This window comes from Apiospora marii (genome assembly GCF_038362585.1).
Source record: "Apiospora marii strain CBS 49790 chromosome Unknown utg000011l_segment0_segment0, whole genome shotgun sequence".
In the NCBI taxonomy this organism is placed as follows: Eukaryota; Fungi; Ascomycota; class Sordariomycetes; order Amphisphaeriales; family Apiosporaceae; genus Apiospora; species Apiospora marii.
This window is the reverse complement of record NW_027117382.1, coordinates 307129-332590: the sequence shown is the minus strand read 5'-3', so window position 1 is coordinate 332590 and position 25462 is coordinate 307129. Positions and strand designations below refer to the sequence as shown.

The 25462-nt window shown below is 58.7% G+C and overlaps 9 protein-coding genes across 9 annotated transcripts; 6 read left to right on the top strand and 3 right to left on the bottom strand.

The window, feature by feature from the left end:
* Positions 1-583: 583 nt before the first annotated feature.
* On the top strand, positions 584-1411 carry PG985_013155 (Zn-dependent hydrolases of the beta-lactamase fold; the record flags this gene model as incomplete). Its single annotated transcript, XM_066832921.1, has 1 exon — positions 584-1411. One exon carries the CDS (start codon positions 584-586, stop codon positions 1409-1411), a length of 828 nt encoding a protein of 275 aa, XP_066677661.1.
* A 1218-nt stretch (positions 1412-2629) lies between these two features.
* On the top strand, positions 2630-4212 carry PG985_013154 (uncharacterized protein; the record flags this gene model as incomplete). Its single annotated transcript, XM_066832920.1, has 4 exons — positions 2630-3136; positions 3208-3628; positions 3689-4108; positions 4169-4212. The coding sequence occupies 4 exons, from the start codon at positions 2630-2632 to the stop codon at positions 4210-4212; spliced, it is 1392 nt and encodes a 463-aa protein (XP_066677660.1).
* Positions 4213-4333: 121 nt separating this feature from the next.
* On the bottom strand, positions 4334-6029 carry PG985_013153 (major facilitator superfamily domain-containing protein; the record flags this gene model as incomplete). The annotated part of the gene is made up of 3 exons (XM_066832919.1): positions 4334-4694; positions 4772-5758; positions 5821-6029. The coding sequence occupies 3 exons, from the start codon at positions 6027-6029 to the stop codon at positions 4334-4336; spliced, it is 1557 nt and encodes a 518-aa protein (XP_066677659.1).
* Positions 6030-7462: 1433 nt separating this feature from the next.
* PG985_013152 (Prolidase/Aminopeptidase P-like protein) lies at positions 7463-9227 on the top strand (the record flags this gene model as incomplete). Its single annotated transcript, XM_066832918.1, has 3 exons — positions 7463-8508; positions 8566-8930; positions 9034-9227. 3 exons carry the CDS (start codon positions 7463-7465, stop codon positions 9225-9227), a joined length of 1605 nt encoding a protein of 534 aa, XP_066677658.1.
* A 1208-nt stretch (positions 9228-10435) lies between these two features.
* Positions 10436-12104, top strand: PG985_013151 (uncharacterized protein; the record flags this gene model as incomplete). Its single annotated transcript, XM_066832917.1, has 2 exons — positions 10436-10530; positions 10604-12104. The coding sequence occupies 2 exons, from the start codon at positions 10436-10438 to the stop codon at positions 12102-12104; spliced, it is 1596 nt and encodes a 531-aa protein (XP_066677657.1).
* Positions 12105-13436: 1332 nt separating this feature from the next.
* PG985_013150 (extracellular serine carboxypeptidase) lies at positions 13437-15488 on the top strand (the record flags this gene model as incomplete). The annotated part of the gene is made up of 3 exons (XM_066832916.1): positions 13437-13535; positions 13611-14670; positions 14971-15488. 3 exons carry the CDS (start codon positions 13437-13439, stop codon positions 15486-15488), a joined length of 1677 nt encoding a protein of 558 aa, XP_066677656.1.
* A 1101-nt stretch (positions 15489-16589) lies between these two features.
* On the top strand, positions 16590-21864 carry PG985_013149 (uncharacterized protein; the record flags this gene model as incomplete). The annotated part of the gene is made up of 10 exons (XM_066832915.1): positions 16590-16741; positions 16906-17165; positions 17316-18425; positions 18540-19170; positions 19247-19354; positions 19426-19772; positions 19843-19903; positions 19973-20763; positions 20824-21330; positions 21431-21864. 10 exons carry the CDS (start codon positions 16590-16592, stop codon positions 21862-21864), a joined length of 4401 nt encoding a protein of 1466 aa, XP_066677655.1.
* A 340-nt stretch (positions 21865-22204) lies between these two features.
* On the bottom strand, positions 22205-23627 carry PG985_013148 (3-carboxy-cis-cis-mucoante lactonizing enzyme; the record flags this gene model as incomplete). The annotated part of the gene is made up of 2 exons (XM_066832914.1): positions 22205-22997; positions 23251-23627. The coding sequence occupies 2 exons, from the start codon at positions 23625-23627 to the stop codon at positions 22205-22207; spliced, it is 1170 nt and encodes a 389-aa protein (XP_066677654.1).
* Positions 23628-24561: 934 nt separating this feature from the next.
* PG985_013147 (uncharacterized protein) lies at positions 24562-25404 on the bottom strand (the record flags this gene model as incomplete). Its single annotated transcript, XM_066832913.1, has 3 exons — positions 24562-24701; positions 24808-25137; positions 25200-25404. The coding sequence occupies 3 exons, from the start codon at positions 25402-25404 to the stop codon at positions 24562-24564; spliced, it is 675 nt and encodes a 224-aa protein (XP_066677653.1).
* Positions 25405-25462: the final 58 nt, after the last annotated feature.

The window sequence follows — 25462 nt, the reverse complement described above, 5'->3', positions numbered from 1 at the left end:
CTGTTTCTGAAGGCTCCTGAAACACAATCTATGATCTTTCGTCTCTCGGTTCGGTACCAAAAGTCAGCCCAACAGAAACAAGTACATTTAACATAGTCATACTACTTTTGCCGTCCATCACCTGCCATATCACCCCGTTACCATATATACCATCATTAAGGATATATCTCGTTTCTGTATGCGGTAATCCCATGCCTGACTTTGGAGGGTTAGGCTCATGTAGAAGCCGTCGCCGGGTATCACGTCAGATTAGCACCAAAGACCCTCAACATAAGATGGATGGTGGGGCTATGATTGGAATAAATATGAGCAACCACCACGAAAAGGACAGTCTTTTGTTATCTAGAATTTATGAATCTGACAACGGAAGTAAATGCACTATGGTGTGCACATAAGATCAACGCATCATATTCTATCTCCGAACATGGTCGGAATTGACTCCCTAGCTGACACATCGCCTCCTTGCGGAACACCTCCGCCTGGTAAGCGTCAGAAAAAATATAAAATCCGCGCGCTGGCATCGACTTGGTGAGAGGTGAAAGTCGCACACACGCCTGGACGTAACACCACTTTGGCATATATTATGACATTCCTGACATTCAAGGAGTCTTTGACTATCACCCATGTGGGTACAGCTACGGCAATCCTGGAGGTCGGCGGCGTGACCCTTATTACGGACCCCTATCTCTCGCCTGCGGAGACGTTCTTTCCTGTGCGGCCTGGGGTGGTGCTCACGAGCCATTACCAGCCGTCGCACACACTGGAGACACTGCCACCCATCGACGCCGTGCTGCTCAGCCACGAGGACCATCCCGACAACCTCGACCCGGTCGGCCGGCGCCTGCTTGACGGGCGCCGTGTCTTGACCACGGTGGATGGCGCTCGTAAGCTCGCGCCGCGCCCAGGTGTCGTGGGACTCAAGCCCTGGCAGACCGTGCCCCTGGTTATCGGCGGCAGCCACTTCGAGGTGACGGCGACGCCGTGTCAGCACCTACCCGGCGGCGAGTGCAATGGCTTCATCATCACAGCATCCGAGTTCGGCACCACCACGGGCGTCGACGGCGTGTCGCGGCCCAACGCGATCTACTTCTCGGGCGACACGGTGTACCTCGAGGAGCTGGCGCAGATGCGCGAGCGGTTCCACATTTCGCTCGCTTTGCTCAACATCGGGGCCGCCGCGGTCATGCCGCCCGGAGGTGAGGCAGGGGAGCCATTGCTGATCACCATGGACGGGCGACAGGCAGCGCGGCTGTTTCGCGAGATTGGGGCGGACGTCTTGGTGCCGATGCACTTTGAGGCCTGGGATCACTTCACCGAGGGGAGGGACGCGCTCGCGGCGGCGTTCCGGTCCGAGGGCGTTCTGGAGCAGGTGGTTTGGCTGGAGCTCGGGGTTCCGCGCAAGGTGTTGTAGGATATAGAAATAGCTATGTGGAAGCAGATAGATGTGTATGGCAACAAGTAGTGATCAGGATGACGATGCCGTGTTAATCATGCCGTACTACAGCGAGGTACGTTCACTTACAATCTCTCCCTACAACAGCGCGTTTCTCAAAGTCACAGTGCGTTGTACGGGGGAAATAAGTGTATCAAAACAAGCAATGTTTAGACCTGACAACCTACTCCAGTTATCGGTTGACTGGTTTCGGGCTGTAGCAAGTATAGCAGGTTTGAGAATGACACTATTGTTGGACTTGCAGCTTTGAGCCGACAGGGCACTGCAAGTCCCCACAGCTGGCAGCATCCTGGAGATCATATTAGGTAGGTACTTCTTAGGCAGATTCTCCATTATGTAACCTGTCAAGATGCGCCATACACCCTGGGGTGCATACGAGCTGCATGAGGAGATTGGTTAAGGGGCTCAATTGGACCGGGCAAAGAAACATTAGTAGCTTCATTGTGCCGTGGTGTGATGCGATGCGTCGCGATGGAAAAAGGTGACGATCTCGATCCTTGCAAGCCCCGTTGCTTCTGCTTCCCTGTTGTGCCTGTTTTTCTGGGGGGTATCGATGCCGAGCTTCCGTTGGAGTTAGCGCCCTTCGTATCCGATTCTAGTGCTAAGACGTCTGCACCGAGCCGGGTCTAGCAGTTACGCCAGCGAACACCAAGAAGGCTTAAAACATAGCTGCCACCCCACCATCATCGCAACCCGCACTTTTCGATCAAATATGTATGGTCAACGTAGCTCATACTTCAAGATCTTGATTAGCTTGACAGATTGAATGTCGGAGCAGAGATGGGCTTCTGTCAATTGGACGCGGCATCCACCCAGTAAGCTGGCTCGGGTCCGTCGGTCCATGCTTTTTGGGGGAGCTTGGACAAGGGAGTGAGCATGCTTGATGATATCATCGTCCAGGTTCGTCAGCCAGTAACGCGACCGCCAACCGCGTGCTGTTTGCTCCAAACTGACAACTTCTCTGGAAACCGATCAACGTGGTGGTTATGATGTATTCTTTCCTTTCGATTTACCTACAATAGACAAGTAGTACGACAGTGCAACTCTTTTAGAATATCTCATTCGCGCCAGTCCTTTTCTTGTGTACCATTGCAAGCGCATCGTTCTCGACTTTGCCCAGTTAAACAACCACCCCAGCAGGCTCTCTCATTCGTTGGAATACACCCCGAACAAACCATGCCTGCCCATCGCCGCCACTTCATCCCCCAAAACGGGCGGCCGCGGGACACGGTCAACAGCCACGACCGACGACGGGACGATCTCGAGTCGGGAAACCTTAACTCGGAGCGCCAGTACCGCTTCAAGGACATTGTCAACGCCACCATCAACCGCAACCGTGCCCGCGACATCAAACACCAGCTGCTGGCCGGCGTCGACGGCCGGTCCTTTGAGACCTACCGCAAGAGCGACGAGGAGCTGAAGGACCTCTCCAACAAGAAGCTGCGCAGTTTTTACGAAAAGCAGAATGACAAGATCGACGACTGGATCGAGGTCGACTCCCTCGTCCTGGCCCTCGCCGACGACGTCATCGACTCCATGCACCCGCTTGACCTCGACCACGACGGCGTCCACGAGAACGGCGGGCCCCTGCAGGGAACGAACGAGAGCATTGAGCCCTTCCTGCCACAAGAAGAAAGGGAGAAGCGGATAAAAAGCAGGCGGCGCGCGAAATGGGCAATCAACGTGAGTGGGATAAGGAGCTCCATGCCTCGACAATGGGTATTAGCGGTCCAACATGCTGACATGACAACTAGATCAACGTAATCGCCAACATTCTCCTCTTGGTCGCCAAGATCGTCGCCATCGCATACACGGATTCTCTGTCCCTACTCGCCTCGCTCGTCGATTCGGCGCTGGATCTGCTCTGCACACTGATTGTCTGGTCCACGAACCGGCTGGTCAACTGGCGCCTGCACAAGCTCAACACCAAGTTCCCCGTCGGCCGACGCCGACTCGAGCCCATTGGTATCCTGGTATTCTCTGTTGTTATGGTTATCTCTTTTATGCAGGTCGCCAAGGAGTCGATAGACAAGATCACGCCGCACCTGCCGACCGAAGCGACGTCGCTGCCCATGGTCGCGATTGGCAGTATGGCCGCGACCATTGGCCTGAAGGGTGTCATCTGGTTCGGATGCATCCCCATCAAGTCTACCCAAGTGCAAGCGCTTGCCCAAGGTAAGCTACACGACCCCAAGATAAACTACCTGGAACCAACCATACTGACCAACATCCCAGACTGCAAGACCGACGTGTTCTTCAACACGCTGTCGCTTCTCTTCCCTCTCATCGGCGCCCATATCCCCTACCCCATCGGCCCGTTGCTGGATCCGGTGGGCGCTCTGCTGCTGTCGCTCTTCATCATCTACGACTGGGGTCACACGTGCGTCATGACTATCTTGGCTCTTACGGGGATCCAATCTAGCGACGAGACCTGGACCCGCATTCTGTTCCTGGCCTACCGGTTCAGCGTCATCGATCACATCAAGGGCTTCAAGTCCATCAGAGCTTACCAGGCCGGCGACGGCGCCTGGGTCGAGATCGACCTGATCATGGACGAGGAGGTGAAACTCCGCACCGCCCACGACGTCGCCGAGACGCTGCAGTACGTGTGCGAGGGCCTTCCCGAAGTCGACCGCGCATTCGTGACCGTGGATTGTAAGTTATTATTTCTCGCCGATAAACCATTACCAGATCTGTCACTAACTCACAAACTAGACATGTCCCAGGGGCCCGCCGGCCACTCCCTCGAAAGCACCTAGGGGGTGAGTGAGGAGCTGAGTTGAGGAGGCAACATCCTGGAATACAGCGGCCTTTGGGGGCCTAATCTTTATGTAATCTATATTACGGCATAAGCCCATTCCCACTCAAATTGGGTATTAATCACGACACAGTTCGGTTCATGACCACTGCCGACGGATCTTCGGTGACATGGTCGCCCCAATCGGCCTCCCACCCGTTCTCCTGCAGGTACTGCTTCCAGGCCTGGTCGTCGTCGTCCAGGCGGCGCGACACTTCGGGGATGACGAAGAGCGCGATGAGGGCGCCCAGCACGGCGAAGCCCGAGCCGATGAGGAAGGCGACTTGGTTGCCCTTCGTGGTGTTGTCGGTGTATGAGTTGAGGATGGCCGTGAAGACCTGCGTCCCGATGGCGGCGCCCGCTTTCGAGAAGGCCGAGATCAAGCCCATCATCTGGCCGCGGATGGATGTGGGGAAACACTCGGAGGCGGCGAGAACGACGGTGCTGCGTGAATGAACGTGTTAGTGGCCGGGAGGGGTCTTTTCCAACGGGGGTTCAATCAACAGGGATCAACGACGAACCTTCCAGGGCCCACCTCGCCCAGTGTCAAGAAGATACCATAGAGCACCACGAAGAGCGGGAAGATGTTCTGGATGGGCACCATGGCGCCCCCGAGCACGAACCCCAGCACGGCCTGCAGCGTGAAGCCCAGCGCCATGGTCTTGCGCCGGCCGATCCGGTCGGACAGGTAGCCGCCGACGAACGGTCCCGGGATGTAGAAGCAGTTGATGACGACGCCCCAGCCCAGGCTCTTGACCAGGCTCTCGCCCGCGTTGCTGCGCGAGATGATGGTCGCGCTGAAGATGCCGAACGGGATGGAGATCCAGTTGTACAGGAACCACGTCCCCGCGCACCCGAGCAGGGGCCGCCAGTACCGCTTCAGCGCCAGCCAGTACGGCACCCGCTGCCTGCGCATCGCCGACTTGCGGTACGCCGTGGAGACGGCCATGCGCAGCCGGAACCAGAAGATGGCGAGGGGCGGGATCAGGCCCACGGCGAACGAGGTGCGCCAGACGATGTCGTACTTGTTGACGTTCTGCTCGCCGCCCACGCATAGCAGTAGTAGCAGGGGTACGAGCCCGCCCCAGACGTACCCCAGCGACGCCGACAGGTCCGCCAGCATGGCGAACATGAAGCCCCGGCGCTTGCGGTAGTGCGCGCTCTCGTCGGTGGCCTCGGCAGCGCCGGCGCCGCTGACGGGGTACTCGCCCCCGGCCCCGACGCCGGCGACGCCGCGCGCGACGATGAGCATCCAGAACAGGCCGGTTTCGCTGCCGCCCCCGCCGCTGGCGGCGGCCGACAAGACGATGCCGAGGACGAGCAGGGCCGTGGTGGCGACGGCGCCCGTCTTGCGGCCGAGCTGGTCCGCCACCACGCCGAAGAGGAGCATGCCGACGATCATGCCGATGAGGAAGGCGTTGGAGAGGCGCTGGTAGATGGAGGGGGTCAGGGAGTCGGGGTAGAGGATCGCGAGGAGGAGCTCGACATTGCCGATGACGGCGGCGTTGCTGTGTTTCAAGGTTCAGCGCGAGACGGAGACGGAGGTTGGGGAAGGAGTGTGTGTGCTTACTAGCCATCGGAACCAATCGCCAGGCCGGAGAAGAGGATCATGAGCCAGACGGAGGCTTTGTTGAAGTAGGTCTTCTCGGGCGCATCGCCGGCTTCGATCTCGACATCTTGTGTCGCGGACGCCTGGTTGGGGTCCACGGCCTTTTTATGGTCTGCCGTCGCTGTCGCATCTTCCGGTTTTGTCATTTGGATGACGGGCTCTACAGCCATGTTTTATTCAGCGATTGGCGAGCCAGGAGTATGGGGTTGCTTCTAATGGCATTAGATTATTCTTAAAGAGACCCAGAGGATAGAATCGCATTGAAATACCCATCCGATTGAAAGAAGTAAACCAGTTGTACAGATTCGTCACCGTAACCACTGTCGCGTTTTTGAAGAACTACATACTCAGCTCTGTTCGTCCCAATATACCTAGTCAATTGCCACGGTTGTAACGCGAGACAGACGCACGGGATAACAGTCCGCGGTTCACCGGCCTGTTGATCTTTCCCTTTCGGCATATCAAGTCAGACTAATAGCCATGTGTTGTGATAAGCATGGGTGGGCCGTTTCGGCAGCGAGCCGAACAGAAGCGGGACAGCGCCGACATTGGCGTTCGTTGATAAGCTGCAAGGTCAACCCATTTGTGTAGAAAAACGCGGGGTTGCTTGGTACATACATGGCCAAGTCGCGTCAACTCCCCTTGCAATGAGCGGCCCATTACTGCTGGCTACGTTGCCGGGGTTCCGGGTTCCGAATGCCGGGAATCCCAAGCAGCCAGCTTAAGCAGGATAGCTTCCATACAGACAGGGTATGATGCTGAGCCATTCAGGGATATAAGGAGAACGGCACAGTAGCGGTCGACTGAGGAAGGAGTATGGCGAAGCTGCTGCTCCTTAGCAAGCCGAGTCTCGACAAATACCAGTCTGGACTTTGATGGCTTCTTTTGGAAAGAGCGCAGGAGATTGGGACATGCGATATTGGCTCGCGAGATCCATACACTAATTCCGATACCTAAGTTGGACTGCTACATATATAAATCTTATATAGTAGGTACTCGGAAGACTGCCAGGTTGGCTTTGTGTCGTTTGTTCTGTCCTTGGTCGACCCCTAGGCGCTATTCGCGTTTTGATAAGGGGCTTGTTAGTGCTGGCGTGCTGGATTGCGGGGTGGTTTAGCGCATTTCCACATTCCCCGAGCACTTCTCCCACATCGCTCTGGATGTCGTCGCAAGGCGGTGTTTGAACACCGGGAATACCGTGATGAATGTCTACCATATTTCTGCATGACAGCATGATGTTGAGAGATGCATTGGATTGGGAAAAGATGAACGATGCATCTGGTCATTGGGATGCATCGAATCTTCAAGCCGCATTTGCTCTGGAATATGGGCGCTTGCTGGGTTTCAACAGCCGGCTCAACTTGGCCAGGGGTTCAGGTTCAGGGGTCTCCTCAAAGTCGGGGTTGTCCGGTCCGGGTAGGATATCGCCTACCCCACAACATCGCACCCAATGCCGACATGAGAGCCTGGCAGCCTGGGCCTATCTTTCGGGGTGAAGTAGGCCAAGACGCAAGACCCTTCATCAAGTTGTTTAAGGGCCTTACCTGCTCATCTCAATCGGATTCCTCGTTTGGGTATTGCGTGCAGTCTGGAAAACGCAACCATGTATCTCGATAAGGCGCAGCATGCGACGCACAAGGCGTCGCATTCGCAGCAGCCAAGTTTATTGATACCTACAGCGACGGGAAATAGACAATCGCACCTTCACCGATTTTTCAGGGCATTCCTGCTCTCCACCGCCCTCCTTCTTACCCTCCTCTGGGCTCGGGGAGATGGGATACCGCTTACCCGCCAGCATCAGAGCAGCAAGGGACCGGACGTAGTGAAGGCGCAGCAATGCACCATCGACAACTTCCACTCGGACCTGTCCTTCCTGGACGCCGCGGTCCCCATCAAGGCCGACGAGTTCCTCGAGCGCCGCGACCGGCTGGCGAAGGCGCTGGTCGCGTCGGGCGCCGATGCCTTCGTGCTCGAGCCCGGCTACACGTTCCAGTACTACGGTAACGTCTCCCAGCCGGACTGGGAGCCTTGGGAGCCCGAGGAGCGGCCGTTCCTGATGCTCGTCCTCCCGCACACGCGCGAGGACACGGGCGAGGTGGTCGCCCGGACGGCCTTCCTTGCGCCGCACTTTGAGGAGGGGCGGGTGCGCATGCTGGGGATCCCGTCGCGGGACGATGCGGAACTGGATATTGTGATCTGGGAGGAGCATTGGGACCCGTATGCCACGCTGATGGAGTCGCACATGTTCAAGAAGAAGGGTGGGGAATCGGCTTCAGCCCCGAAGCTGATGATGGACGAGGAGATCCGCGACTACATCTCCCGCGGCCTCGCCGAGACGGGGTTCGAGACGGTCGGGCTCAGCCCCGAAGTCGAGCTCGTGCGCCAGATTAAGAGTCCTGCCGAGGTCGAGCTCCTGCGGGCCGTCAATACGGGCACCGTGGTGGCTGTGCGCGCGATGCGGCTGTGTCTCGTGCCCGATCTCACGGAGGACCAGGTGCGGGATATCCTGGACGCCGCGCTTCTGTCCGTCGGCTTCGGCCTCTTTTTCAACATCGTCCTGTTCGAGGAGCACGGGGCTTTGCCTCATGGAGGGTTCGTCACGGGCGGCAAGAAACTGACCGAGGAGAGCATGGTGGTCATTGACGTCGGGTAAGTATACTGCCAGACGCGACCTATCGATTTCGGAATGAAGACCATGCTTACCAGTCTTCGCCTTACCAGGGCGCACTATCTCGGCTACTCGTCCGATATCTGTCGGAGCTTCTTTATCGATCCGCCGAAGCAGCGGCAGTCTTCGTGGCTGAAAGGATTCTCGAGTATCCTGCCGAAGTGCATGGGGCCATCATCGCTCGAGCGCAATCACGGTGCTGGGTCGTCCACGTCATCCGAGCTCCGCGCCGAGAAGCTCAAGGTATGGGACATCGTCCTGCAAGCGCAGACGGCCGCGGCTGCGGCGTTCATGCCGAACCACACGGCGGCGGGCGTAGATATCGCGGCGCGAACAGTCATCGAGGACGCGGGCTACGGTTACGGCTTCACGCATCGGCTGGGTCACGGTATTGGGATCAAAGGTCAGTCAAGTGCGAATTGCAAAATTCCATGCGCCCTCTTCCCCTTCGTATCAGGCGCGTAGGTATGATCGAGTTTACTAGACTGACCTGGCAAGCACTACAGCGCACGAGTCTCCTTACCTGAATAAGTGGAATAAGAAGGTCCTACTTCAGCCTGGGATGACATTCACTAACGAGCCGGGCATATACTTGGAGGGCAAGTTCGGCGTCCGTCATGAGGATATTTATCTTGTCAGAGAGGACGGAGAGGCAGAACTGCTGACTGGTCGGAGGGCAATTGGGCCCTATGACCCTTGAAGGGTGTGATGCATGCTGTCCAAGTATGACTGAATACCCGGTATTGACGGCGCGATCAGTGATTCTAGCCCTTCCTCAGATCAAGCATCGTACCCTCAATGCGCAAAAAGTCACATCCGAAAGATGCCATAGTCCTGTCTACATGGGTGAAAATCCGTACTAATGTAGGCAGGAATCGAATTGGCGGTAGAGACATTGATAAGACAAGACATCCTGCTCACTGAAACAGCCAGCGCAAGGTGTCACAACCACAACGGCTGCGAAATCGAGTTTTCATGGTTATTTACTTACCAATGTATGGCTCCTTTAACGTCTACACTTGATTACTCCAACCGAGTGTTATGCGAGCAGCTTGCATCAATCCAAGTAGTTGTCCAGATCTAGATCCTGTGCTGTGTTTTCCAGTGAGTGCACGTTTAGTTATCAAGATTTTGGTTTTAGCATGCCGTTAGTGGTGTGACGTCGTGCAACAGGCCCCCCGCCTGCGCCCCCATGGGCTTTCTCGCCAGCAACATTCATCATCAGACCATTCAATCTGCACGTCGGATCGCGATCCGGCCCTCATCGGCGGTCTACGTGGTGAAAGTAAGCCAATGAAGAGAACCTCAGTAGTAAATCGCTTATTTAGTAGTGGTATTACTCATGCGAAAAAGCAAATCGATTGACCCAACAACAATATCCGAGACGACTTGCGCGGGTACGAAGAAACTCTCTCCCTTTGCGGCGTGGTGCGCGGGAAACATTATGTCATTGCGCCGGCCTAGCGTCGCAATTTTTCAAGCGTCGCAGAAGCGAGCGATGGCGGTAGGCCGTTGCGATCGCCTGGGCGAGAGGACGAAATACCCCTGCCGCCAGCACCTGATCCGGGATAATTTACCGCCCCTCCCACACCCAGATTTTGCCAATCGCAAGATGAGGTTGGGCTTTTGGGATGTTGATAAAGAGAGAGGCTCTGCCTCTTCCGAGATGGTGTGTCTCTCTCAGCGTTTCCTTGCCCACCCTTCTTCTCGGTAATTGGTTTCGTGAACCTTTCCGATTCGTCGGTTACCTGAAACTGTATGTCTTATTGACAGAAGTTTTACAACAGATAAGCGACAAACATCAGAACGGCAAGTAAAAAAAGAAGCAAAAAGAGAAGCGCCAGTGGATATTCCTCCCTGCGTACATGTGCTTGTTAGAAAGGATCATTGCCATTGCTATAGCCAGTCATGCCTTTCCCACCGGCTGAGCCTGCGGAAGGTGTCGAGGCCAAGCCCATCATCTCCAAAAAGAATGAGATTGTGTTGTTCAGCAGTACGGCCATGTAAGTGCTATACTCGCGGCGGTACCACATTGAAGATAACGAACATGGGACTAACTGGCCGTGACACTCGCAGCGCGCTGTATGGCTACGACCAGGGGATGATGTCCATGGTGAACACGAACCGCTCGTACCTGCGCACCATGCAGATCGGCGAGACCTCGCCCGTCGTCGGCATCATCGTTTCGGTGTACTACCTGGGCTGCGCCGTCGGCGCCGTCGTGGCCTCGGACTGGGCCGACCGGAAGGGCCGCAAGCCGTCCATCTTCGCCTGCCTCGTGACGGCCGTCGTGGGCAACCTGCTCATGTTCGTCGCGGGCCTGGGCCCCCGCGGCGCCAACCCGTGGGGCGGCGCCGCGCTCGCGTGCATGCTGGCCGGCCGCGTCGTGCTGGGGCTGGCGGTCGGGGGCATCGACGCGACGATTCCCGTGTACAGCGCGGAGCTGTCCAAGGACGAGGCGCGGGGCCGCGCGCTGGCGCAGGAGTTCCAGATGAACATCTTCGGGCTGCTGCTGGCGTTCGCCATCAACCTGGTCGCCACCTCGGCCCTCGGCAAGGACAGCGAGTGGGCGTGGCGCGTCCCGATCGTGGCCATGCAGTTCTTCCCCGTGGCGCTCCTGTCGCTCATCTCCCGGCTGCCCGAGACGCCGCGGTGGTACATGAGCAAGTGGCGCAAGGAGGAGGCCAAGGAGGCGCTCGTCACGCTGCACGGCGAGGACAAGGCTAAGGAAATGCTCCAGGAGCTCAGTGCCGCCCAGCGCGAGGAGGACGACAACAACGAGAAGATCGGCTACATGGACATGCTGATGCCCAGCGGCAGCCAGTTCCACCCCAGCATGGTCACCGTCATGGGGCAGATCAACCAGGCCCTGACAGGTTACGGCGCCGTGAGCGTCTACGGCCCCCAGGTGTTCGAGCTTCTTGGTTTCGGTGTGCGCGAGGCCGAATACGTGACACTGGGCAACTTCATCAGCTACTTCCTGTTCATGACGGTGGCCTGGCTCTGGATCGACCGCTACGGCCGACGCAAGCTCATGGTCTGGGGCTCCGTCGGCCTCTCGACCTGCTTCGCGCTCCTCAGCGCCTTCGGCGCCCTCTCCCTGGACGCCCCCGGCGTCAGCCGGCTCGCGGCCGAGATCCCGGGCGCCGTCGTCATGTTCGTGGCGACGGCCATCTTCGGCATCTGCTGGCTCGCGACCGTGTGGCTGATCCCGACCGAGATCTACCCCAGCAGCGCGCGGGCGCAGGGCAGCGCCATCAGCGTCATCGTGTGGGGGCTCGCCAACTTCGCCGTCACGCTGCTGACGCCCATCGTCTTCAACAACCTCAAGTACTGGCTGTTTCTGGCCTTCGCCGTGACCAACGCCTTCGCCGGCTGGTGGACGTGGCGGTACTCGCCCGAGAGCGGGGGCCGCAGCTTCGAGGAGAACCAGGAGTTCTTCAACTCGGCGCTCGAGGAGGATAGCTGGGTCGTCCGCCAGGTGGATGAGGGTAAGTTCTTGCGGATGCCGGACAATGGCGGCGCCAAGGGGGATTCGGTGGAGGAGGCGACGCCGTTGCTGAGGTCGCGGCGCTGAGATTGACGGTGAGGTTGAGTTGGGTCCTTCCGACTATGTGCCTAAGTACCGGCATGTTCCACATTTGATGTTGTTATCATTCGTGCACCCTGATGCTGCGTGTAAGTATAGATATCCCCACCAGATTATGCAATTACTTGGTGTTATTGGCATAATGTTTATTCCATGACAAATATTATCCGATTGGATAAACCGGTCTATCGGTTATTCACAAAGGGTGTTATACCAACAGCCGCGTGTTGGCTATTAAAGAAATGCACACCCATAATAGGATGTCCTCCCTCCCCTAAACAGGCCCTCCCAAGCCCCCAGAAGGACAATGCAGCACTAGGGCCGATCGCGGTGAGGGGTGCGTGCGACAAACTACGACATTACTCGAGCCATTTCGTTAAAGGACATTTGGATGCCCTAGCACCAATGTGCAATTAAAGAACCAACATGTCGTTGTCCGGCTCACCGAAACGACCAAATGTAACAGCAGAATATACACTTTAGGTAGGTAGCAAACGACGGGAAAATGCGTGCACTCATCGATCTCCATCAGAGTGTGTGCCTGCCTGTGTGCCGCGAATCAATCATCCCACAGCGGGGACCTGGCCTGAACTGGGAAGCTGCTGGGAGTTCTCTCGGGCCAACCCCGCTGCCGAGAGATTAGAAAGGGAGCTAAAGTCGCGGCTCCTTATCCCACCTGCCTGTTCCGTTTCGTGACCTGGAGCCTAGGTTAGCTGGAAGGGCCATGACTTGCCAGTTGTTGATTCCGATTCGGATGCATCATCCATCATCCATCGCCTCGTTGGTGGCGCCCGCATTTAATATCAGGATGATACCGATTGAGGGATATGTCCTCCTTTCATCACTTTTGACCGGATCTACCGGTGTAAGGGGCTCGGGTTCTTTTGATTGAGCGTGCCTCCTGCCAACATCCGTTGTCGTCGTCAACCGGGAAGGACGCGAGCGTGCCCCGTGCTGTAGCAGCGGGTTTTCTTGATAAAGCAGCCGGCTCCCACCCGTCCCACTGTCTTGGTTGCCCATCGTCCCTCGTCCGTCTGCCTTCCTAGCGGATACCTACCTAGTACTCCGTAGACCTACTCGTCCGTCTGCCCAGATCCACGATAAGACCCGACGCCAAGTACATAGTGGTGAGTTGCCCATCTCGGCCCCTCGAAACATTCGGTTTCCCTATATACCCTTAATATCCGGTATTCTTTTTTATTATTTAAATACTTAATTCTATACTCGATTGTTTTATTTCTTACGAAGCTAAATTGCAATCTATTTTTCTTTTTACGCTGTTTATTAGCTGATATAGAAGAACTCTTAGCATCTCTCGAAATGGTTTGCGCCAGCTACTTGGCGAGCTTATTGACGCTCCCATTAGCGGCCCTAGCTCTGTCCAAAACACCTTTGACTCTACAGGAACTGCGCAAACAGGTATGTATTCTACCTAACCCAACCCCTTAAACGTTGCTATATTCTGGGCCTGACACCCTTTTCTTTGTTGTGTAGATCCGACCCGTGAACGGACGGCTCAGCGCGCGCCAAACCGAAGATGCCAAATACCCTGCGTACAACATCTCCGTACCGATCGACCACTTCCACAATGACACGTTCTACGAGCCCCATTCCGATGGCTTCTACAACATGCGGTACTGGTTCGACGCCCAGTACCACCAGCCCGGCGGTCCCGTGATCGTGCTGTGCGCCGGCGAGACGTCGGGCGCGGACCGGCTGCCGTTCTTGGAGAAGGGCATCCTCGCGCAGCTCGCGCAGGCGACCCACGGCATCGGCGTCGTCCTGGAGCACCGCTACTACGGCGGCAGCTGGCCGGTGCCGGACCTCAGCACCCCCAACATGCGCTTCCTGACGACGGACCAGGCCCTGGCCGACACGGCCTACTTCGCCCAGCACGTCCGGTTCCCGGGGCTCGAGGACCAGGACCTCACGGCGGCCACCACGGCCTACATCGCGTATGGCGGCTCCTACGCCGGCGCCTTCGCCGCCTTCCTGCGCAAGCTGTACCCCGAGACCTTCTGGGGCGCCATCTCGTCGTCGGGCGTGACGGAAGCCATCTGGGACTACTGGAAGTACTTCGAGGCGGCCGCCGTCTTCGCGCCGGCCGGCTGCGCAGAAACGACTCAGAAGCTGACCAACGTGGTCGACAACATCCTCCTCGGCACCGGCCCGAACGGCAGCAGCCCCGAGACCGTGGCGCAGCTCAAGGCGGCGTTCGGCCTGCCGGGCGTGACGGTCGACGGCGACTTCGCCAGCGCCCTCGCCAACGGCATCTACGCGCTGCAGAGCTACAACTGGGACCCCGAGGAGAGCAGCGACGAGTTCTTCGTCTACTGCGCCAACGTCACCTCGGACGCGGTCCTGTACCCGGCCACGGAGCCCCTGCGCGAGCGCGTCGGGGAGCTGCTCGAGGCGGGCGGCTGGGCCAACGAGTCGGAGACGCTCGCGAATCGCATGCTGAACTACATTGGCTACGTCCGCGGCGATCAGGTCGCGAAGTGCGAGGATGAGGATCAGAACCAGTGTTTCGGGACCGCTAGCGGCGAGGACAACGGTAAGTGGTTTTTGGTGTTTATTCCCTCCTATTGCAGCGGCTATTGCCCGTGGCGCGGTGGCGACTCTTTTTAGCCCGGTGCTTCGGGGGTTGAATGCGTCGTTCATTCCATTTCCCCCCTTTTGACATCCTGTTTACTCCACTGGCCGACAGTCGGAGGTCAAGCGATTTTCGGTGTTTACTTCTTCCCTCTACGGCGGTTATTCCACCGTTTGCTTCTTGTTATTCCACCGGAAGCGTTTATTCCTTCGTGACACCTCCTGTTGAAAAAGCGGGATACTAACGCCGAGATTCGGATAGGCCATGAATACGCTGCGTTTGACATCAGCCAAGAATGGCGTTCATGGCCATGGCAGTACTGCACCCAGTGGGGCTACATCCAGACGGGCAACACGCCCGAGGGCGTGCTCCCCGTCATCTCGCGGACCATCGACCTCGAGTACGGGTCCGCCATCTGCCAGAGGGCGTTCGGCCTGACGGAGCCGGCCGACGTCGACGCCATCAACAAGCACGGCGGGTTCGGAATCTCGTACCCGCGCCTCGCCATCATCGACGGCGAGTGGGACCCCTGGCGGGCGGCGACGCCGCACGCGCTGGGCCTGGCGGAGCGTGCCGATACGCTGGACGAGCCGTTCAAGCTCATCGCGGGCGGCGTCCACCACTGGGACGAGAACGGGCTGTTCCCCAACGAGACGACGGCCGACTTGCCGCCCTCGGCCGTCGTGGAGGTGCAGAAGGCTGAGGCGCACTTTGTAAGGAAGTGGATGCAGGAGTGGAAGCTGGAGCAGGCCAGGATGACGGTCTCGTCCCGGCCTTGAGCGTCGAGGGAGGCTGCGCTTGCCGGATTAGACGAATGTGCGTTTTCGAAAGTAGCCTAGAGCTGTTCATGGACTGTTGACCTCCATTGAATTGAATATCAGAAACCCCTTTTTAAGGCAAAGACAAGACTCCGCCGCCACTTAACCTGTCAGCGATGTTTGTTCCAATAATGAAACCTAAAGACGGTTGTGTCAGATCACCACGTAGTTTTAGTGTGATTGCCGGCCGGGTGTGGCGGTCGCAAGCGACAGGAACGCGGCAGGTAATCAAGTCGTCTGCCAATTAAACGGCGGCAATCTGCTGGCGGGCTGAAATCCCTTAAAACTTACTTTTGTCCACAGGCTGGCCTACTTTCGCCCACAGGCTGGTCTAGAACTCGCGGCAGCCAGCCGTAGGCGGTGACCTTCTATTGTCCTACACAGACAGACACACCAGCACTTCCAAGTCTTCCAAGTCGCAGAGTGTTGCTTACTCGTCGGTCGCCAACGGTTCTCTGTAGGATTGCGTGTTTTCCTGCTGTTCTCCTTCGGCCCAGGCGATCCGATTCATGGGCGTTTGCTGACAATCGACGTCGCCCATTTTCGACTTCCAAGGCCCCGAAAGAGCTTCGGATAAATGGGATGAAGCAGCGTTGCGGGCGCTCGCCAATGGCAAGGGTTCGCTGGCCCGCCAAGCGACGCAAGCTGACTGTCGCACGGCAGCCAACACGCTTGCGCGGGGGTGGTCGGACGAGGTCTGTCGGCAGGTGGGAAAAAGGGAGGTGGTTTATTTTATTTTCTTGCGGCTGAAGCAAGAGATTGGGGGGAGATGATTTGCAGTCAGGTTTCCCTCTCCCCAATCCCCCCCCGACCACCCCAGTCTGTCTGTCTCTCACCCGTCCATCCCCCATGCCCATGTTTCCCTCCCCCAAATTATACCTACACAGGCTTCCCAATGCGCTCCACTCAGTTCCCATTCTGTTACTTAATGGAAATGACTAGTCCTTCTCTATAGGAGCAACGTCCAACAACAACCACGCAGCTCCTCCGCCCCAAAAGGATTGTAATATACTTATACCGATTGGACTGGACCTGGGGGACCCTTAATTGAGTGCATGCACCATGTCGGAGGGGCTGCCGTCGTCGTGGAAACCCTGCCAGACGTGCGGCACCACTGCCGAAAAGACGTATACCTGTATCCAGTGCAACAACCTCGCCTTTTGCGACCCGTGTTGGCCGCGATGGGTTCTTCACGTCCCGGGCGCCGTAGGATGGTATGTTCGCATCAATTCTTGTTTCAATTCAAGTATCCTTGAGTAATGCGACCGGGGCGAACCCCGCGGTCGTGACTCGTCAACACTTCTCCTGAGAGGTTGCATGGATGATGATCCTCAGTTAAGGCGTTTACTGACTGACGGGCTGACGGCGCGCATTCAAGGGATGGGAAACCGCACGAGAAGGCGGACCCGATGGTGATCCACCGGCTCCGCCAGATCTTGGAGCCCGTCCGCACCGAAGAGGAGCACGAGGCGGAGCTGCTCGAGGATGAGGACACTACCTGGCTGGGGTTCGGCCGCGACGCCAATGGCCGGTCGGTGCTGCACGACTACGGTCGCTTCGCCGCTATCATGGGCGAGACGACGGCGGAGGATACGACGGAGCGGTTTCCCCAGCTGGTCTCCTTCATCGGCGAAACAGGTATGGTCGATGAGATTTTATCATTGTCTGGTTTTCACTCGGGTGAGGTGGGTTGGGGGCGTCGGCATATCATCTGAATGCATCTTGTTACTCCCCAATGGCCGTTTCACATGAGCGCTGCCCCGAAAAGCCATACTGACAGCGCCTCAGGTGCCGGCAAGAGCACGTTGATCAAGCTCCTGATTGATCGCCAGGACCTCACATCACTGGACGGGCCCAGGTACTACAGCCCGGTCACCTCGTCCAATCATGACCGCCTGCCCACGACGGGCGATGTCCACCTGTACGCAGACCCGTCCACGCTGTACAGCAATACGCCGGCGCTCCTGGTGGACTGCGAGGGCCTCAGTGGCGGGGAGGCAATGCCCAAGCAGCTGCGCCACCGCTCGCTCGACGGCGTCGCCCACGGCCTGGACGAAAGCCAGCAGCAGAAGAAGCTCAGCACCCCGAGGACGCTGGCCTGGGCCAAAACGCCCCAGACGCGGAAGCGCGAGTTCGCCGTCTCGCAGCTGTACCCGCGCATCCTGTACACCTTCTCCGACGTCGTCGTCTTCGTCCTGCGCAACCCGCGGGCCTTCGAGTCGACGGTGCTGGGCAAGCTGCTGCAGTGGGGAGCCGCCTCGATCGACAAGTCGCTCAACCAGCCCGTCCTGCCGCACGCCGTCATCGTGCTCAACGCCACCGACGCCAGCGTGGACGCGCGCGAGTGGGACATTGACTCGGCGACGCAGCTGCTCATGTCCGACATCCGGGGCGCCATCGACCGCGAGCCCGCCCTGCAGGAGCACGTGCGGACGTGGCGGGCGCGCGGCAAGGCCATCCGGCACACGCAGGACTTGTTGGAGTGCTACTACACCTCCGTCAGCGTCGTGCGCGTGCCCTACAAGGGCTCGTACATGCTGATGCACGAGCAGGCGGGCAAGCTGTCGGCGCTGATCAAGGACCGGTGCGCGCGCTCCCACCTGCGCAAAAGGGAGGTGCGCATGCTGGCCTCGACGGAGCGGCTGCAGTTTTATCTGCAGGCGGCCTGCGACCACTTCGCGCGCGACCTCGACACCCCCTTCGACTTCATCCGGGAGACGCTCCGGCACAGCCCCGTCTCGCGCAACTTCGAGGGCAACATTTTGAACCTGGCGCTGCTCATCAAGGAGCAGTCGCGCAATGTGGCGGTGCGGAACCGGGCCGAGGCCATTTTTCGGGCCATGGCGCCCATGATTGCGAGTTGTGTCATGTTTGATACTGTGCGGCAGAATCTACTGGGTATTGTTGGACTCCTTTCTTTTCCTTTCCTTCGTCTGGGTTTCTCGCAAGGCTGCGACCAAATACCCCCTTTCAAGTCCAGACATTCTGCAGTTGACTGACCAGCTTACCCAGGCTCTGCATCCCAACTCCTCGATGACCGGTACGCCAAGCCCTGCGCCGCGGCCCTGGAGCAGTTCGCCAACATGTACTGGTCCTGCAGCTACGCCAACCCGGGCTACGGCGGCGACCTGGGCCACTGCTGCAACGTGCGGTCGGGCCACAACCCCAAAGGCCACCAGAACCGGCAGGGCAAGATCATCGGCAACGGCGACTACGAGTCCGAGCTCGACGTCGCCACCTTCGGCCCCATCTGGACGCAGCTCATCCGCGCCAGCCTCAAGCAGCTGCAGGCCGCCCTCTTCCGCCTGGGCGAGGAGCTCGCGGACCGGACCGAGCTCCAGACGGCCGCCCTGCTGCACCGCGAGCGCCTCAACGAGCTCTACTCCAACGTCCTGGGCAACGCGACGGATTTCGTCAGCTATTCGGCCTGTCTCTGCTGCCTCCGCGAGCTGCCCGAGTGCGTGCTGCCGTGCGGGCACATCCTGTGTTTGCCTTGCATCCAGGTCTACGGGCACCGGACGTCGAGGACGACGATCGAGATTAGCCGGTGCCCTCTGCATGTGCGCGATGTCATCGCGACGCCGCCTTGGGTCATTGCGACGAAGCCGCCCCAGGCGGGGGCTCGGATTCTTTGCTTGGATGGGTATGGTGTCCCCATGCTGGACTGCTTGTTCCTTGATACTGCTTGTTCCTTGATAGTCGCGCTGACCGAAGACCAGGGGTGGCATTCGAGGTGTCGTGCAGCTTCAGATACTACGGGAAGTCGAGCGGATACTCGGCCCAGACCTGCCTATCCAGGTCTTCTTCGACTTGATTGTCGGAACCAAGTAGGTAATCTCGAGGTTATCTGAAAACGTTTATGGCCGGTAATTTGCACACTAACACAGCTGATCCCCAGCTTCGGCGGCCTCATCGCCATCGGCCTGGGCGTCAAGAAGTGGACGACGGCGGCGGCGCTGGACAAGTTCAAGGACCTGTGCCGCGAGGCCTTTGCGCCGCGCGAGCTCAACAACGTGCCCCTCTTCGGCGCGCTGACGAGCCTCTACCACGGCAGCCTCTACAAGACGCAGCCGTTCGCGAAGGCCCTCCAGCGCTACTTCGCCGACCAGCCCTTCTTCGGCGGCGCGTCGCACCGCTCCGTGTACTGCAACACGTCGACCAAGGTCGCCGTCACGGCGACGACGGTGCCGGACAAGCAGCTGGTGCTGTTTGCTAATTACAATCGGCTGGATCCCCAGGGGCAAAGTGAGTGTGGTTTTGTCCTGCGTGATGCGCTGCATCGACGGACTTGGGTTTTATCGCTAATGCTCTACAGAAACCCCTTACCAATTCATACGCTCCGACGCACCCGCGAAGGAGATCAAGATATGGGAAGCGTAAGCATCACGAACCCACTGATACTTGTTCACAGGATCAATGATGAACGGTGACTAATAGTGGAGTAGAGCCCGGGCGACGGCGGCCACGTCCCCCTTCTTCAAACCGTTCCGGAAAGACGAGACGGGAAACGAGTACGCCGACGCCGGCTACAAGCACGCCTGCCCCGTCTGGGTGGCGCACCACGAGGCCCGGTCCATCTGGCGCGACCCCCTGTCCCAGCAGTCGGCTCCCGACATCCTGCTCTCCCTCGGCACCGGCCGCCACCTCGGCGAACAACAGCACGACGACGGCTCCAGCGCTACCGGAGGAGGCGGGGGCCAGTCGTCGCGGTCCATGACCGACACCTCCCTCTCCAGCCCCACGCCCGGCAGCGCCATCGTCAAGCAAGGCCGGGGCGGCGCGGGCAACTACAAGCGCCAGAACCCCTCCCGGACTCTTTCGTCCGACCTCTCGGCCCAGGCCTCGGCCGAGAGCGGCTACATCGTCCGCAACCCCAACGCGCCCCTGCTCGTCACCTTCAACAACCCGCAGGCGGGGGCGCAGCGGCTGACCAACACCGCCAGCCGCGGCGACCGGACGTGGCACAAGTTCCTTCGGTCCTCTTCCTCGCACCAGGCGACGGTCGAGGAGCGCGATCGGCACCGCTACGTGCGCATCTGCCCCGAGTTCCTGGGCAAGCTGCCCAAGTTCGACGAGGTCGCGCGGATGGACGAGCTGGAGAGCGAGACGGAGAGGATGCTGCGGCAGAATCCGGGGGAGGTGACCGAGGTCGCGCATCGGCTGGTCGCGAGCTCGTTTTTCTTTGAGAAGGAGGCGGGGTCGGTGAAGCAGACGGCGTATGGGTTTCAATGCACAGGTATGTATGCATGTATCTCTCATAATCTTAGCACGCACGGTTGCTGACGTTGGCTGCTAGGCTCCATACACTGCAGTTTCGGCATGGGCTCGCTCGAGCTCAAGGCGCTCGGCTGGTTCCTCATCTCGTTCCTCGTCGACGACTTCGAGCCCTACTTCCTGATCGAAGAGCATCCTCCCTCACCGCCGGCCGGCGGCGCGGGCAGTCGCGACAGCGGCAGCACCAGCACTATCCAGCCAGAACACCGGCCCCAGCATACACACCAGCAGCGCATCTCCCTGACGAACCAGGTCCTGCAGGACATCCACCAGCACGGCACCTTTGAGCTCGGCCCCTTGCAAATCGACACCGCGTCCGAGCAGGCCGAGATCAGCATCTCGCTGCGGCTGCTGCCGTGCAATAGCCCCGCGCCGCACTCGAGCGACCCCTACTACGGGAAGCGCGCCCGCCGGGTGTCGTATGCGTCCTCGGGGCCTGGAGGGCCCAGGGCGGGCCACAGGGGCAGGAACAATGTCTTTTTGCCCATTAGCGGGTTTCCCCGCCGGTTGATGGCCGAAGACGGTATCGGTAAGATTCTCCTCCTTCTTTGTCATCATCGCCTTTCCAATATCTCTTTGTGTATACTTAGATCTGGGAGTACCAAGCGCTGACACTTGGAAACATATAGCCCCGCTACCCACCCATTCCACCGTCGAGCGGCAGAAGAAGCCGCCGATGAGCAGCGGAAGTGGCAGCGGCAGCGCCAGTGGTAGCATGAGCAGGACGACCACCACTTCCAGCAGCGGCGGCAGCGGAGGTGGTGGAGGAGGGGGAGGAAGCGAAGGGAGAAGGGAATCATTCGGAGGAGAACCCACGTCCCCGCCGCCGCCGCAAGTACCGCCGAGGAACGCCACGCGCTTGAGCGTCGGTTCGATCCTGACCATGACGAGTCCGCTGGCGAGCCCCGTGTCGTCGCACTCGACGGGGCACTCGACGGGCGTGACGGGGCTGGACACGCTGCACGAGGTCAAGCACCGGCACCTGAGCGAGCTGCCGGGGGATTTCCCGATGGTGGAGTTGTCGGGGGAGGATGTGGGGAGGTCTGATTCGGGAGAGAGCTAAAAGATGGCGGTGTGTAATACTCGTGAGTAATGAGAAAAAGGGGGTTGGTGTGACACCAGTCGGCACTTGTAGGAATAATCGTTGGGGATATCGGAATAGAAAAGCGTGCGATTGTTTGACGCGGAGGGGGAAGCTGCAACATATTTGGACCACAATGGATATGTTGAGATCAGGGCGCCAATACAGAATACCACTTTTGAACATCTATTATATACGGTTCATCACCTACTCATTGCAGCAATTGACAATGATGATGATTATAGCAAAGTATGTACATGTATCTACCAGGATCTCGCCCAAGCTATGTGCGCCATTGCCTGTCTTCTCTTCTGCGAGCCGTCTACTCGTACCAAACCACCGCGCTCAGCCCATCCTCGCCCATGTACGTGCCCCGCGGCGGCAGGTTGATATTAGCCACGAGCGGCCCCAGCTTGCCGGTGGCGGCGTCGCGCGCCACCACCGCGACGTTGGCCGTCGTCTGCCCGCCGATGGCGACGAGGTCGCCGGCCTTGTTGATCTCGAAGGGCCGCGGGAAGTAGCCGTGGCTGTTGGTCAGCTCCTGGAACGTCATGGCGCCGCTGCCGGCGACGTCCAGCTTGAAGATGGCGAGCGAGTCGAGCTCTTTCCCGAACTTCTGGTCGTTGCGGTTCGAGGCGTACAGGTACTCGCCCGCGATGCGCAGCTCGGCCGCCTTCTCGGTCGTCAGGCCCTTCCGGTCGCCGAAGGTGGACAGGGTCTGCACCAGGTCCAGGGCCAGGCAGTTGTCGGGCGTGTAGGTCACGTTGTACAGGCCGACGGACGAGGCGACCTCGTTGAGGGTGTAGTAGCGCAGCCCGCCCTTGGTCTCGAGGAACTCGCCGTGGCGGGGGCCGTCGCCGGCGAGCGAAGCCGCGGTGGGGCAGGCCGTCAGCTCGCCCGTGGCCTTGTTGATCCGGAAGATGCGCGTCAGGTCGGCGCCGAGGTCGGGCACCACCAAAAAGGCCTTGGTCGGGTCCAGGAACGCCGCGTGCGGGTGCGGCTTGTCCTGGCGGTCGGGCCGGGGCCCCGGCTGCGCCATGGTGAAGGACAGCTTCTGGACGGGCTTGCTGCTCGCGCTCAGCGGCAGCTTGTAGGTCGTGATGGTGGAGGGCGAGCTATAATACAGGGGGGGTGGAAGGGAAGATCCACAGTGGTTAGCGTCATGTGCTTGGCTTGCTTTTGCGTGGGTCCATGCATTCCTTGCTTTTTCTTCCCCAATTACCGCTCTTTCGGGGAGTGAGGTCATTCTACCGGTACATCCCCCCACCACATGTTGTGCCGTGCCATGGGGAAATCACAATCGTACGACGATGGGGTAAAAGGCAGCAAAAAGAAAAGACGCGGGGAAAAAACTGGAAAATCACTCACTACTCCGCAGTAATCACGAAGCTCCTGTCATCATCGCCGCCGTAGAGCGAGCCGAACACGCTGTTGCCCTGGGTCGGCGCCGAGGCCTTGGGCGTCAGGATGGCCTGGTCGTCGGCCGCGAACTGGGCCAGGACGCCGCCGCCGAAGCCGCTCTCGTCGAAGCAGAAGACGCTGTCGCTCGCCTTGTCGACCGTCAGCCAGGCCGGCATCTTGCAGCCCGTCGTCTGCCCCGTGACCTTGAGCGCGCCGCTCGTCGCGTTGGTCAGGGCCAGGTCGAGCGTGTAGACGGGGCCGGAGAAGTGGGAGGCGATGAGCTTGGCCGCGAAGGCGGGCGAGGCCAGCAGCCCGGAGGCGACAAGGGGGTATGATGACCGCATGGCGAAGAGAAGAGGCACGACGATTGGGGACGAGTTGGGAATGACGACGATGGTTCCGGATGGTTGGTTCCTCCCTGGCTCAGCAGGAACTCAATTCGACTGCTCGCAAAGGGGGACACCGACCATTAATGTAGTTCGCAATCTGCTCGCCTGCTGGTCCAGCTGACCACGTCCCACGTTTGTCCCTTGCAGGCTCGGGGCGCCAGGCGCCATTGCGTTTCTTGGCTTCGGGAGCTAGCCCGCAACAAAAATTGAATTAAACGGCTTGGCATGTTTCCGGGTGGAGGAACATAGTGCTGCGAGGTACAGAAAACATGACGTGCCACAAGAAACGGCGAAAGGGGGTGGGCGCGGTCGCATCCTCCGTGGCATCTTTCAGGCAAGCGGTGCTTGGCGGAGGGGCCCGCCGAGGAACCGACACGCCCGAAGCAGTGCAGCGCCGGATAAATCAAGGTCTGTGAGGGGAACGCTGTGGAGAATCCCGGTTCAGAGACACCCCTGTCTGTCAGGGGTGCAGCAACCCCCTAGCAGGGGTGTGTTTGTTATCTGATGTTTCTGCGGCGGGGATGATTTCAGATAAAAAAAGATCATTATTGCTTAAAAAAGACCAATTCGGTTTCCAGCACGCCTCACTTCCGCACACAGGGCCAAAAAGACCGGAAAGGTTCCCGAACATCCTTACAAGGCAATATTGCATAACGGACTCGACAACCTTCTAGTTACGTCATTTCTAGCTCTGCGTTGCGCATTGCAGAGTTGGACCAAAGTCGGGAGAGACATTATGGTCTGCTTTTACTGATTACATCTCCACCGCCATCTATACATCGCACCTAGGCCCTCCACCCCAACACTTCGTCTGTCTTCGTCTGTATCCAAATTGTCGTTCTTCAACATTTCCTCGGTAGGAAAGACTTTCCAAAACATCGTATGCCGCCTAGTTCAGGCGTATCATGTGAAGAACCTTGCTGAGCAGAGGCTGGCATACTTCGAGCACGCCGCCCACGACCATGTCCAGCATCGTGAACTTCTTGACCAACTTCAACACAATGGGAGAAAGGTACTGGAACGTGAAGCCTGTTTCGTGTGTTGTCACATCTTGGAATCAGCATGATATGTCTAAAAAAGGCCGAAGAGGATGATCCCCAACTAGGAAGAACTAGGAAGGAAAAGAAAGACTGACCTAAACCACACTTGCTCACGACGCTGAAAGCGATGCCGTAGACCTGCATCAGGACCTTGGTGCAGAGGTCGAAGACGCACAGCTTGTTGCACTTGGGCTTGCCCCCGCCGCCGTAGATGCCGTCCGCCATCTCGATCTCGGCCGCCTCGGCTTCCGTCTCGAACACGACGTCGTCGTCGTCGACGTGGACGTACGAGGACTTCTTCTTGCCGATGATGTCGAGGCCGCCCAGCAGTTTGGCCACGTCCCCGAGCTGGGGCGCGACCAAGCGGACGAGCTTCAGGGCCTCGCCCCAGCCGGGCTTTTTGGAAGATTGGCCGAGGATGCTGTCTGTGGATGCCGAGGGTTCCTGGTCAGCACTTCGGAAGACATGAGAGGGAAGAGGGATGTACCGATGATGTCGGCGTGCTCTGCGAGCTTGCCTAGCAGCACCGCGAGGATGTTGCCTTGGGCGTTGTAGTCGCCGCCGCCGAATCCTTCGACCTCGGAGGGCATCTCTGCATCGGGTTGAGGGACAGCTGGGATTTCGATGGGGCTGGCGAGGGTGTTGGCCACGAGCCCGCCCAAGGCGAAGGCGGTAAAGACGGCGATACGCATATTGGGCTGGTAAAAGGGATGAAGTGGGACGGAGTTTCTGGTATACAATTGTGGATGC